The 13,319-nt window shown below is 37.3% G+C and overlaps 2 protein-coding genes across 5 annotated transcripts in view; one reads left to right on the top strand and one right to left on the bottom strand.

Moving 5' to 3' along the window:
* Positions 1 to 7,629, top strand: part of dync1i1a (dynein cytoplasmic 1 intermediate chain 1a) — a 78,046-nt gene extending 70,417 nt beyond the window's left edge. For both annotated transcript variants that reach the window (XM_079879181.1, XM_079879180.1), the window contains 2 exons: positions 2,965 to 3,090; positions 7,214 to 7,629. In XM_079879181.1, coding sequence (XP_079735307.1) covers positions 2,965 to 3,090; positions 7,214 to 7,324 — 237 coding nt within the window. In that variant the 3' untranslated portion in view covers positions 7,325 to 7,629. The remainder of the gene's footprint in view (positions 1 to 2,964; positions 3,091 to 7,213) is intronic.
* Positions 7,630 to 8,274: 645 nt separating this feature from the next.
* slc25a13 (solute carrier family 25 member 13) overlaps positions 8,275 to 13,319 on the bottom strand; it is a 44,065-nt gene continuing 39,020 nt past the window's right edge. For all 3 annotated transcript variants that reach the window (XM_079879179.1, XM_079879177.1, XM_079879178.1), the window contains 2 exons: positions 13,147 to 13,237; positions 8,275 to 11,289 (listed from right to left, as the gene is read on the bottom strand). In XM_079879179.1, the coding sequence (XP_079735305.1) occupies positions 11,121 to 11,289; positions 13,147 to 13,237 (260 nt within the window). In that variant the 3' untranslated portion in view covers positions 8,275 to 11,120. The remainder of the gene's footprint in view (positions 11,290 to 13,146; positions 13,238 to 13,319) is intronic.

Here is a 13,319-nt window from a genome sequence, read left to right as displayed (position 1 = left end):
TAAAATGGGTTGCAAACACCATTTCATGTTGATTCAAAGTCTTTGGCGAATGGGGACGAAACTTGAGATGAATTCGATCCCACATCTGCTTTTATAACCGCTAGGCCACTGTACTTTGGTACTTCGATATATACCATGGTAATGGATGATCACCATATTGTATAGGGATGCACCGCTATTGAAATTCTGGCTCATTCTGATAAGTCAATAATTATTTGAACGTTCTGGCCAATAACCAATATTAAAACTCTAAATTCTAAAATTCACAATATTATAATGAATGTGGGAAAAATTGATAATAATTTTGGTAATGATTACGTTTAACAGTGTTAATAAATGAATAGTGTTTTTAAAGCTTAACTTTAGATGTCAGGAGAATTAGTGTAAATGCAATATCAAATATTGGTCAATATCAGCCAATTTTTGATATTTCCCCTGCTTTGCTCTAATGTTGGCTGATATTCGACATGCTACCAATATACACTCTTGGAAAAAAAGATTCAATGGGATTCTATACAGAACTCGAGAGTTCGTGACTCAATTTTAAAGAGCCAAAAATGTTCTATATAGGGAAAAAATATTGCATGATACTGTCATGTTTAATTGGTTATTTCATTTTTTTCTAGTGATAAAGTATGTTTACAAGCTGTTTAATTAATAAAAGTTGATAAAAAAAAAAAATGAATAACAAAAAAAGTAATTAAAACAAAATCAATAAAATTATCCTTTGATGGAACCCCTAAAAGGTTCTATATATAAAACTTTAAGGTTGAAAAAAATATTTTCTTACTCATATATTTGTCTTGATTTCCAGTCCCAATATCTAAACATTCATTAGTCAAGATACATTTACTTTAGAAACAAAATTGCATAAGATAAAATCTTGTTTTCTGAAGAAAAGAATAATAATTAAAGTGAGTTTGTGCATAAAACTTTTTTTTTTTTTTTAAGGTCATTGGGGTCATAAAAATAATCTAGTTTTCCCTTTGAATTAAGTATTTTTCTGACCCCACTAACATGTATTATTTCTTGTTTTAAACACAAACAAATTTAGATTTTTTTTTTCCCTCCAGAAAACAGGACTTAATATTTTATGTCAATTCTATCTTATTATAAGTATTGGTACTGGAAATCAAGACAAAAATACTTGGTACTTGTGGTATTTACATGGTATTCTAAGGTATTTACAAAGAATTTATGTCCATTTCTATAAATAAAAACATGGTAATGGTTCTATTAGTTTTGAATAATGTGTAAATTTGGCCTTTCGTGTCATATCAGTAACCTTTGACCTTGACCTGTGTAACTTGTGCCCCTTCCCTGTCCTTTTGCCTATTCCAGCATCAACAGCTTGTTTGGCCTGTTGAGGAGAGATAATGAAAGAGTGTGTGTTGCCTGAAGAACAATGCATGTTATCCAAAACACCAGGAGCCCCCAGTGCTGACGCACACACCGACACATGCGTAAACAGCCAAAGATCTTGTGCCAGAAAGCAGCCAACAGTTCTCCATTGTCAACTTATAAAGAAATTCACCCATAACACCATTAACAGACTGCGGGCTCGCCTGCTTCCAATTTACGCGAAGAGAAGCTTGCAGCCAATTGAACCTTGCAGTTGACTCTTGGAGGAAGCTGCTCGCTAATAGCTCTCAGGCTGTGGTTAGCCTGTTCTGAAGCGAGGAAGCTTTTGTATTAGCCAGCGTACAGCTTCCATCTTTGCTGACAACATGTGTCGGGCCAGTCTTAACTGTCATAAGTAATAGGCAGAAATCAACCTCACACACACGCACACAAACAGAGCCTGTGTATCGCTTTAATGTGTGCAGCGCAACTATTCACGATGATTTATGAAATCATTAAAAGCGCTCGTAGCTTTTCCAGTAGAGCAGCGGATTCGTCTCTTCTTCCTATTAGAGCTCAGCTTTGACTAGACATCCTAACAACATCATTTGATGAGTTATAATATCCAATAAGAGTTAATGCACAAACTGAAGGCACGTTTTCGACAATTTTATAATACTCTTGTTATAATGTATTGTATTTATCTATATTCTTCCTTGAATTTGAAAATTGGAGGTGTCATCAGTGGAAGTCAAATTTTTCTACAAGAATAACAGGTTGATATTTTGGGGTTTTAAAGGCGAGCACATCAGGGGCTTTACAATATACAAAGTGTAATTTGTGTAATTTTTATTAATACTTTGGAGAAATATAGAGTTAGAATTTTGTACATTAAATTTTTAGATATGTGATATTTTTAAAAAGATGTTTCTTGGCACTGTAAATATTTACATTATACAATTACAAAATTACACCCGTCAAGTTTTCAGATCACCAAATATGATTAAAAATGCATAAATTTTGCAATGAAACATAAAATACCGGTCAAACGTTTGGGGTCAGTACGTTTTGTTTTTGTTTTGTTTTTTAAAGAAATTATTCATTTGATTCAGCAAGGAAGCATTAAATCAATAAAAAGTGACAGTGAAGGCATTAATAATAATGTAATAAAATATTTATATTTCACATAAATGCTGTTCTTTTGAACTTTTTACTCTTGAAAAAACAAATGTCTCACGGTTTCCACAAAAATATTAATATAAAGCAGCACAACTGTTTTCAACATTGATAATAGTCATAAATGTTTCTTGATCATCAAATCATCATATCAGAATGATTTCTGAAGGATCATGTGACACTGAAGACTGGAGTAATGATGCTGAAAATTCAGCTTTGATCACAGGAATAAATTACATTTTAAAATACATAAAAAAAAAAAAAAAAAGTTATTTTAAATTGTAATAATATTTCACATAAATGCAGCATAAGTGACCAAAAGAGACTTTAGTAATCAAACTTTTGAGTGGTACATTATACCTAAGAACTGTGAGAGAGCATCATTCACACACTGTGTGTTTGATATCGCTGTATTTGATTGGAGGTGTGTGTGTGTGTTGAGTGCAGGTTCCCAGTGCCAGTGTGACCATCGAGGGCTCCCCCGCTCTGAACCGCGTGCGATGGGCCGCCGGGGGCAAAGAGGTCGCCGTGGGAGACTCCGAGGGCCGTGTGTGGATATACGACGTCGGAGAGGTATGAATCTAATGAAGAGAATGTGTGTAATTACTGTTATTATTAGGATTCTTTCAGCCCGTACAGGAGCTTCACGAACATCATGGATGCGGAATGAAAGTGGAAGTGAAATTGAATCTCTCCGAGTTGGGTCTGCATGTTTACCGAGCCTCTCTGCACGGATAGCTTGTTATTGTTTGAATCTTTTATTTTAAGGCCGTCTCCACATGAATGAGTCTCCGCCACAGAGCAGCAAAACCACGAGGACTCCCATGTTCACCATGTTGTTTTCGGGCTCCGGGTTTGGCCTCTCCTCATGTGTGGGGCAGAGCTAATCTTAGCGCAGTGTATTGTGGTAATTGGAGAGTGCGTCGGTGGAGCATGTGGGCTCCTTGGGCTGATGATAATGGTGGGTCATCAATAAAATGAAGTGAAGGAACGTTGAAGGGTTTCGGTGGAACACGGGGGCTTATTTACCAAAAGCCCTCAACATGGGCTCGTTCAGCAGAGGCCGTCACCAACATGAACGGCACCACTTCTGACGACTGCCAAGTCCCTTTGTGTTATATTTAGTAGACTGTGTTAAATATTTGCTTTGGATCACCACCGCATGTTTTCGCCCCGCTTGAGTCGCATTGCGTAAAGTTCAGATGTCATTTTGAAGTTAAAAAGGTTTTGTTCTTCAACTGAAGGGTCGTCCCCTGGAACAGAGGGGGTTTTTAAGGCTACAAATATCCTGTCTTTACAATCTTTCCAGAGCCCGTCTACGGAGAGCCTGGCCACTCCCTATTAAGTCCTATTGTACCGAATTTTGGTTGTAGTTCCACCAGAGTTCCACTGGGGGCGATCGCCAGGAGTGCAAAATGAATGGGAGTCTATGGAGCTAGACGGCTAAATTAGTCTCTTTCACCGGATTGCCATTGAGAAATCTCAGATCTGATTGTAGGTTTTGCAAGTTCAACATGGGTTATAGGTCGAAAGTTGAATGAACGAGTACTTATGTCCTTTTGATTTCTTACAGGTTGAGTTGTTGTTGCCCATAACACGCTAGCATTCTGCTAATGAACACTGATTGGTCAGTGAAGGACTGATTACGACCAGAGATACCGCTTGATGGCATTGTGTGTGTGTGTGTGTGTGTGTGTGTGTGTGTGTGTGTGTGTGTGTGTGTGTGTGTGTGTGTGTGTGTGTGTGTGTGTATTTTCGGCGTGGTCTTTTAAAACAACAAAACAAAAACTCTTCTAGCACGTGTATTTACCTGTGTCAGCTGTGTTGTCGATGCCTCGAGAGAAAAGAAAGTGCAGAGCGCGAAAGCACCAAAGCGACTGAAGGATTGCCGTAAAGCAGTATCTCTGGTCGTACGATGTGTATGACGTCATTGACATTTTAAAAGACTTTTTAAAGCAAATAAGTGACTCTAAAAAATCTAACACTCAGCAATGTGTAATTTCTTTGCATGTCCTTTCGAATACAACATTCAAATTACTAGACAAAAAATTATATCCTGAGAAAAGTGGATTTTGAGGGGTATAGCGCCATAGACCTCCATTCATTCTGCACTCGTCCTGTGAGCGCCCTCATATGGATCCAGAGTGGAACTGCAACCAGTTCAGAAGCCGGAAGTTTACTGAGAGTGAAACTTCTCGCCTTATTAGACATTCTCTGATCTTTCTTTGCTGTAGTTCTAGCGGACTATAGAAGAAGACAGTTTTATGACTATCTATTGTAGTGCCTCTTGTGGCAAAGCAGCGTTATGAATTCTGTTAAGATATTTCAGGGTGTTACTTTGCATTCATATTTTTGCGTAGATTATGTTTCAGACCTGACTCTGTTACTGCAGTTCATAGATACAGTGATTTACTCTTTTCCGACCAGAATGAATTTAGGATTTAAAATATTTTTTTTTTCTTTTTTTTTTCTTTTTTGAAGAAACAAGCCCAATTTGACATCTCTTTAAATCTTATTAAAACCTAAGTTGTTTAACATCATTTATTATTATAACATTAGTTAATGCATTGACTAACTAACAATGCGCAATATATTTTATGTATTAGCCTACAGCATTTATTAACCTGTGTTAATGTTAGTTCATACAAATGTTCATTTTCATGTTGGTTCACAACCAATGTTAACAGATACAACTTTTGATTTCCACAATTTATTAGTAAATGTTGAGATTAACATTAATTAATATTAATAAATCCTGTAGAAGTATTGTTTAGTGTTCGTTCATGTTAACTACTACAGTTAACTAATGTTAACAAATGAAAAGTGTTACCGAAAAAAATATATTTTAAAAATAACTGCTTCACTTATTAATATTCAAATAACTTTTGTCTGCAAAATCAAAATCATGTGCTCCAACCAACCTGCAGAAAAAAAAAATATATATATATATATCATAGAAAAATTATAATGATATCATAGAAAGGGCTAGCCTGACTACGTCAGACTTCCTACTTCCGCTAATTTCATTTCGCTCCTGTAGTCAGTCTGAGATAGCAGCGTATCTTTCAGTTTTCCACCGGCCTGAAAACAGCCGGGCCAATCAACGAACAGAGGGCTGGCTGAGAGCCGTGACGTAGACGCTGATTGTACCGTGGTGGATGCGTACTTGCGTAGATTTACTTCACATAATCTGCAAAAGTCGTTCACAGCCATGTTCACTCCGGTATTTCGCTCGATGGTTTAGTTTTTGCATCATACATGTGTTTACAGTGGAAGTTAGATGCGGCTGAGCATGCGCATAACACACGCCATAACCAAACGTTATGTGATTGGCTTACGGGTAACCAATGATTTTAAACTTCAGACAAGCGCCCCCCCGCGAGAGAGAAAACACTTCTCTATTATGCTATTCCAGACTCTCTCTACGAAGCAAAGTGAAGTAGCAGAGTATGGTATTACCAGGCTAAGAAAGGGCCCCATCAGACCATAATGGTGTTAAGTGTTAAAGGTGCTCTAAGCGATCTCACGCGTTTTTTAAGCTGAAAATATTTTGTCACATACAGCAAACATCTCCTCACCATCCGCTACCTGTCTGTCCCCTGAACACACTGTAAAAAAACGCGGCCTCTGTAGACAGCCCAGGCTCCACAAATGGCAACAAAAACAAACTGGCCCAGCCTGGACCACGAAACATAACAAACAGTGTTCCAGCCAATAACCGACAAGAATGATTTGGGGGTGGGGGTTGGGGGGTTAGTGCACGTGCACATGAAGGGGGGTGTGGGGGGTGGAGGAGAGAGAAGCATGAAGAGGGAAGTTAGCTAGAGGAGAGATGTCCTAGACAACGACTAACATTATAATTATATTCTCCTGAATTTTGATATGGCCGACACACGACCAAAGAGACGACGTTCCGATGAACAAATAGCAAAGAATAGGGAAAAGGAGAAGGAACGCGCAAAGTCCCGAATTTACATCGGGGGAGGGGACGGGATGAGGAGGAGGGAGGGTCGAGCTAGCCTCCGTTTTGTTTGACAATACTTCGAACGTCAACAAGAAGTGACGTCACCCAACATCGCTTAGAGCGCCTTTAAGCTCAGTAAAATATCAGATATTTTTTGCCAAGGCAAGGTTATTTCAGTTCGCAAAATGTCCATTAACATATATAACATGTACAGTGATGAAATCCCAGTGCTATAAGGTCATTTATTGATGAAGGCTTCTTAAGACCACCTGCTGTACTATAAAAGAGCTTGATTTGGCCTTTGGTTTGAAAGTGGCTGTCATCTCCTCCCACCTCTCTATTCCTGTTTAATTAAACCCTGTAGATCTCTCTCTCTCTCTCTCTCTCTCTCTCTCTCTCTCTCTCTCTCTCTCTCTCTCTCTCTCTCTCTCTCAGCCTTCCGTTCTCGTCTATATCTGACTCTGACAGCAGAAAGTGATCCCACACCGTCACCCAGCCGGCCCATAGTCCCCATCTTCCCCTTCCTGAGAACTGACACGATAAATATTCAGCACTCAAAGGCCAAACAAGCAGCTTTATTGTTCTGTCTCTGAATCACAATGTGTGCTGATCTCTTTCCTCTCCCACACTGTGACAGCACATGTAATGCGTAGCTTTGCTCTTGATGTGGCGTGTTGGAGATGTGGGGGGGTGTTTTTGGCACTGGATCTCTCAAACGCTCATCTGTTGCAGCTGGCCGTGCCCCACAGTGAGGACTGGGCCCACTTCGGACACACACTGATGGAGATCCGTGCCAACCGTGGGGATGGAGAGGAGGAGGGGCCTGGGGAACTGAGCGCGTAAACACGGATCCGAGAGTCATCAGCGTCATCACAAACCCAGACTGAGCCTGATGTAACACACAATTAGCATGTCCACTAGTACTGTGCTGTTTACCGGTTATCCAAAGGGACCGTTTATCCAAATAATGAAAAATGTTGCATTGTTTACTAGGGCTGGGTAAAAATACTGTATGATTTACTGCAATACCGCATACCCTGCCTTGCAGCTGATTTCATTGGTCAATCATTCAAGAAAACTTCAGATTCAGTTCAGGAATATCACCAGTGGATCTGATCACAAAGCCGAACAGAAATGCTATCTATCAGGATTTGTCTTCTTCTGTAATGGCTTCTCAAACAAGAACAAATATAGAGCGGAATTGATTGGATGGTTTCGGTTTGCTGTTGTTGTGATCTCACGCGAGTGACGGGTTCTTCCTTCCGCGTGCCAGAAAACGTCTTCAGAGCAGAAAGAAAATGTGGCTACGAGAAGTTATTTCAATTAAAGATTATGAGGGCACATGAATTTAAAAAAAATAATGATGTCCACAGATAAATCATTTACGATAAATACTCCAATATTCCATAAAAATGAGTCAATTTGATTGTCAATTTGATTTCATTGTGACTTTAAGGGTTAGTATTTGTTTCAATGCCGTGTAGGCAATGTGCACTGTGATTAACATGACTGATGATGAAATTAGAATCGGCTGCGGGGCGGGGCTTGTTCTTAAAGGGATAGTTCACCCAAAAATGTTTACTCACCCTCATGTTGTTCCAAATCTGTATGAGTTTCTTTCTTCTGTTGAACACAAAAGAAGATATTTTAAAGAATGCTGGTCAATGGCTTCCGTCAACTGTCTGGTTACCAACATTCTTTAAAATATCTTCTTTTGTGTTCAACAGAAGAAACATTGGGTGAACTATCCCTTTAAACTGGGTTTGGGGGGGAGTAGCATAAAAATATAGTTTTTCCGATTATTTGCTGGTAATTCTTAAAATACCACGATCAATCTTTTACTCTTGTCTATTTTCAGAGGCAGTGTGGCGATGTGGGTTATTTGTATAGCGCTGTGTGCCGCTGTGTTTAGCTGAACCAATTCAGTCAATTTTTTTAACTTCTATTTTGCGTAAAGCATAATTTATGAAGTTAGAAGGTTCCTAGTATCAAGTTTCTCAAACCGCTTTTCAGCATCGCCACTCCCCTACCACTGAATTTGAACTGAAATATACCCGTATGGATAGCAAAAAGTTGAATCGAGCTTGCGAATCGCCCTTTCGTTTACTGCGTCCTCCATGGTGAATGTGATTTCATCAAGTCCAACATGTTCCTGGATCAACATTCCAAACAACCAATCAAATTTGAGGGACAAGTTTACAGTTTATGTCAAGTTTAGACTTACTACTATGGCAAGCCGTTTTAACTTTTATTGATTTCCAGGATATGAATCCTTGATATCAACAATTTAATTTTCACTAGTTAAAATGATAGTTATTGATATCAGGAATCAGATTTCTACTAGTAACAATGGCTATTTTTGATATCAGAAATTACATTTCCACTAGTAACCATGCTACTTCTTGATATCCACAATTAAATTTTCACTAGTTAAAATGATAATTCTTGATATCAACAATTGAATTTCAACTAGTAAAAACTATAATTCTTGATATCTGTAATTGTATTTTCACTAGTGAAATGTCACCATAGGCTGCCATTCAAAATCAATTGTTGATATCAAGAACTGATTTCTTACTAGTTGAAATTCGTTTCACATATCAGAAATACAATTCTTACTAGTAAAAACATTTATTTTTGATATCAAGAATTCAATTGTCACTAGTTGAAATGTCTATTCTTGATATCAACAATTGAATTGCTACTAGTAACAATGTTCATTTCTGATATCAATAATTCCATTTTCACTAGTGACAATGTTCATTTCTAATATCATGAATGTGATTGTTACTAGTAAGAAAGCCATTTTAGATATCTGAAATTATATTGATATCAGAAATACATTTTCAGATATCAAAAATTAAAATTTTTACTAGTAGCAATTCAATTGTTGATATCAAGAATAGACATTTCAACTAGTGACAATTGAATTCTTGATATCAGTAATTCACATTTTTACTAGTAACAATGTAATTATTGATATCAAAAATTATATTTCTACTAGTAAGAAATCAATTCTTGATATCAACAATTGATTTTGAATGGCAGCCTATGGTGACATTTCACTAGTGAAAATATAATTACAGATATCAACAATTAAATTGTTGATATCAACAATTCATATCCTGGAAATGAATAAAAGTCAAAACGGCTTGCCATAGGTTTAGGGGTAAGGGATTACATTTTTGTACTAAAATGTTGTTCCAGGATCAGGAACATGTCATACTTGGCAAAATCACGGTGACCGTCATTCCATAGGCTAATAATGAAAGTGAATAATGAACCACAGTTTTATTATGAAAAAGAGCTGCTTATTCTGCACAACAATGTCATACAGGTGTGAATAAATACTGTGAATGACAGTTTTCATATTTAGGTGAACGATCCCTTTAATATTGTTGCTTATGGTAAAATAGTTTTTATTTCTGTGAGCTTGTGTGCAGTTTTTGTTGTGTAAGAGTTCATTGTATTTTTTTTTTTAATGTTTCGTCTCATTACCTTGATAGCATTTACTGCTAAATCAGTCCATATAACATGTTTGAAAATGTGAATTTGAAATAACCTGCTGCTAGGAAGGCATTTTTGACGTTGGTTGGTGGTTATTTTTTAGTATACTTGAACAGTGTGTGTATATTTTTGTACTGAGCTCCCTGCATGAAGTATTAACAAAGTCATGTAAGTTTAACTGTCAACAATAATGGCTTTCTCATCAGTGTTGTAGCAATGCAAACAGGTATTGTGTGCTTGCTAAAAGATTTCACATTTTAGAAATGATGTTATTGAAAACCATAAGTGAGAAGTGTGTGGCTAAATTCAATAAGTATTGACAAATAAAACATGCTAAACCAGTTTCGTTTTGATCTTTTAATAAATCTTTCTTTCAATCAGTGCATCTATTGCTGCCATACTTAGAGTAAGGCACAATCTTTACACACTATATGTACAATCAGCTCTACTGTACAGCTCAATATAATGTCTTCACCTCAATTTTACAGTACTAACATACAGTACATTATCTGTGGAGTCTCCGGACTATAAATCAACATTGCTTGTATATCCCCAAAACACGATTCAAACATAAATAGGAAATACTGTAATACATTCAAATGTGAGTGTCCACATCAGTAATGAAATGAATGTTAGTATGTGATTACATAGTTTTATGGTAAAAGGAGAAAAGAAAATGTAAACAGTTGCACATCTGTCATTAAAAAAAAAAAGTTTAGTTTCAACTGGATATGCTTGTACTGTCAAAACTCTGCAATATGCATCAAGTGCCTTGAGTTCATTATATAAATTAAAGTAAATAAAAGGGGATCAACTTTAGTAAATCTAACTGATCAGTTACATGAATTGATTGGGAAGGTCATAATAGTTTTGGAAGTTTGTTAAAGGTAATTTTTCAGGTAAATAAATAAAAATACAATAAAAATAAACAATGATTTACATTTAAAGTCACACGACCATCCCACTGAAGAATCCAGAACTTTGGTAGATCATCCCCATCTACTTTAAAGCTGTAATATGCATTAATAATCACATAAAACATCCTTTCCAGTGGATCTGCTGAAGGTTTTATGAGATTCATAAGTGTGTGTGTTCCAGTGTAGGGTAGCGTCACATAGTGCAGGCGTTCGCCTCAAGCGTGAGGGGCGGCAGGCGCTCGGAATCGTGGTAGATGCAGTCCAAATTTACTCTCGATGCCAGCAAACGTGGCCACGGCCAACCTGAAGCCACCGATGTGGTCGGGATTGGGCGCCGGGAGGCTGATCCGAGACTTGGGAGTAGGCTCTGCGCCAGCTGGTTTTCTGTGGTGAGGAGAGAGCGAGAGAGAAGATGGATGAGGAGGAGGAGCAAAGGCAGACTTCACATTCTGCCCTGTCCTGTCCTGTCAAACAAGAATAAACAGCCTGCCTGCATACTGAAAACAAGAATATTTTCCCCTCAAGTTATGGAACACAAAATAAATGAATAGACCAGAACTGGTTTCTTGCTTTCCTTTAAAAAAAAAAAAAAAAAAAAAAAAAAATTCCATTTAGGACACAAATCCTATTTTAGGATGTCGTCTTAACATTTTAGCTTGAATGAAATCATAATCGTGTAGTAGCTCAGTCAGTCTGTTGAAGCACATAAACCAGACGTGAATATAAAAACAGTTCTTTTGAATTTGAGTGTCAGCATAAGCAATAAAATGTCAATGTAGACATATGATAAAAAGGAAAATCATTTTTCAATCTTTGTACTCATTCTGTATATGCATGTGCTATTTTCCCAGATTCTCTTTTTTAGCATAACTTGGTTCTGATTATATCTTCAAATTATGTCATTGTATAATAACTGTATATTTGACTATAGGTCAAAAGTTTAGCAAGATTTTTCCTTTTAATAAATGAATGCTTTCATTCAACAAGGACACATTAATCAAGACATTTATAACGTAACAAAAGATTTATATTTCAAATGAACTTTCTATTCATCAAACAATCCTGAAAAAATGTCTCACGGTTTCCATAGAAACATAAAGCAGCACAACTGTTTTCAACATTGATAATAATCAGAAATGTTTCTTGAGAATCAAATCAGCATATCATAATGATTTCTGAAGGATCATGTGACTGAAGACTGGAGTAATGATGCTTTTTTTAGGTGAACTATCCCTTTGAGGACACTGTCCCTTTAAAAGCATTCCACAGGTCTCTCCTCTATTAGAATGAACATTACAATGTTATTATTTTATCATATTTATAGTACTACTGGTCATCAGTTAACAGTCATAACATGAAAGTAATTAAGCTAGAATTTCAGTATTAGAGCATCCTCACTTTTTCTTTTCACATAAAATAATGTCAACTCAAAGAAACGTTTCAGATCTTCAGATATTTCCGTTACATGACTGTATGATTTCACGCTGTCCTAAAATACACTCTGTACCCTGGATGGAAAGGTTTCGAGAAAAGGCATTTATTTTGTGTTCCATAACTTGAGAGGAAAATATTCTTGTTTTAACAATTCAGTCAGGCTGTTTATCTCCAGTCAACTTTTCGATATGACAGCACGTGTTTAATAAAGTGCTCACCGAGCCACATGAATCAATATATAAACAGGTATAAAAACAAATCCACACATAGGCCAATATATATATATATACGATGTTCTTTTATATGTGCCTGTGGTTTCTGGCTTTCAGGACAGCACAATGTTCCATGGGAAAATAAGGTCATTCTGTCCAGAACTGGAACAGACTCCAGTCGAAGCAATCCTCCCCACCTCAAATCACTTGGACACATGGAGCCATGTGGCTATGGAAGAGCATTTCTAGAAATGTCACCTCCAGGCTTCAGTGAGTCAGCTGACCCTTTCTAAATCATAAAGCGAGGGTGTTTTTCGCTTCAGCAGGAGAGATAAAGATGCCGCAAACAGCTTTCAGTCCAGGCATTCGACGCTTTCTCGTATAGCAATTATTAGGCCTCCCTGCCTCAGATGTAACAAAGTGGCCGTCGAAATGAGAGTCTTTGCTACAAAGCCAGCCCTCTCTAAACAGCTATTAATGAAATTTCAGGGCATCTGACATTTCAGTGCTCTTCAAATTCACACTGTGTGCCCCAGAGCTTTTGTTCCTAATGGAAGAAATCGAAAAAAAGTTTTAAGAAGTGTGAGAGTCTTACTGTCCACCGAAGTCTACGTAAAACCACCTCTGCAGCAGCTCATAGGTCACCAGCGTCACTCCAAACTGAGGCGAGGAGCGAAACACACGTGCTGAGAAGGAAAAACAAACACAATTACATTCATGTGAAGCATCAGCAAGCAGTCTGAACAGATTCTACATTTATTCAAAATG

This window comes from Squalius cephalus (assembly GCF_949319135.1).
Source record: "Squalius cephalus genome assembly, chromosome: 8".
In the NCBI taxonomy this organism is placed as follows: domain Eukaryota; kingdom Metazoa; phylum Chordata; class Actinopteri; order Cypriniformes; family Leuciscidae; genus Squalius; species Squalius cephalus.
This window is presented reverse-complemented; position numbering and strand designations above follow the sequence as displayed.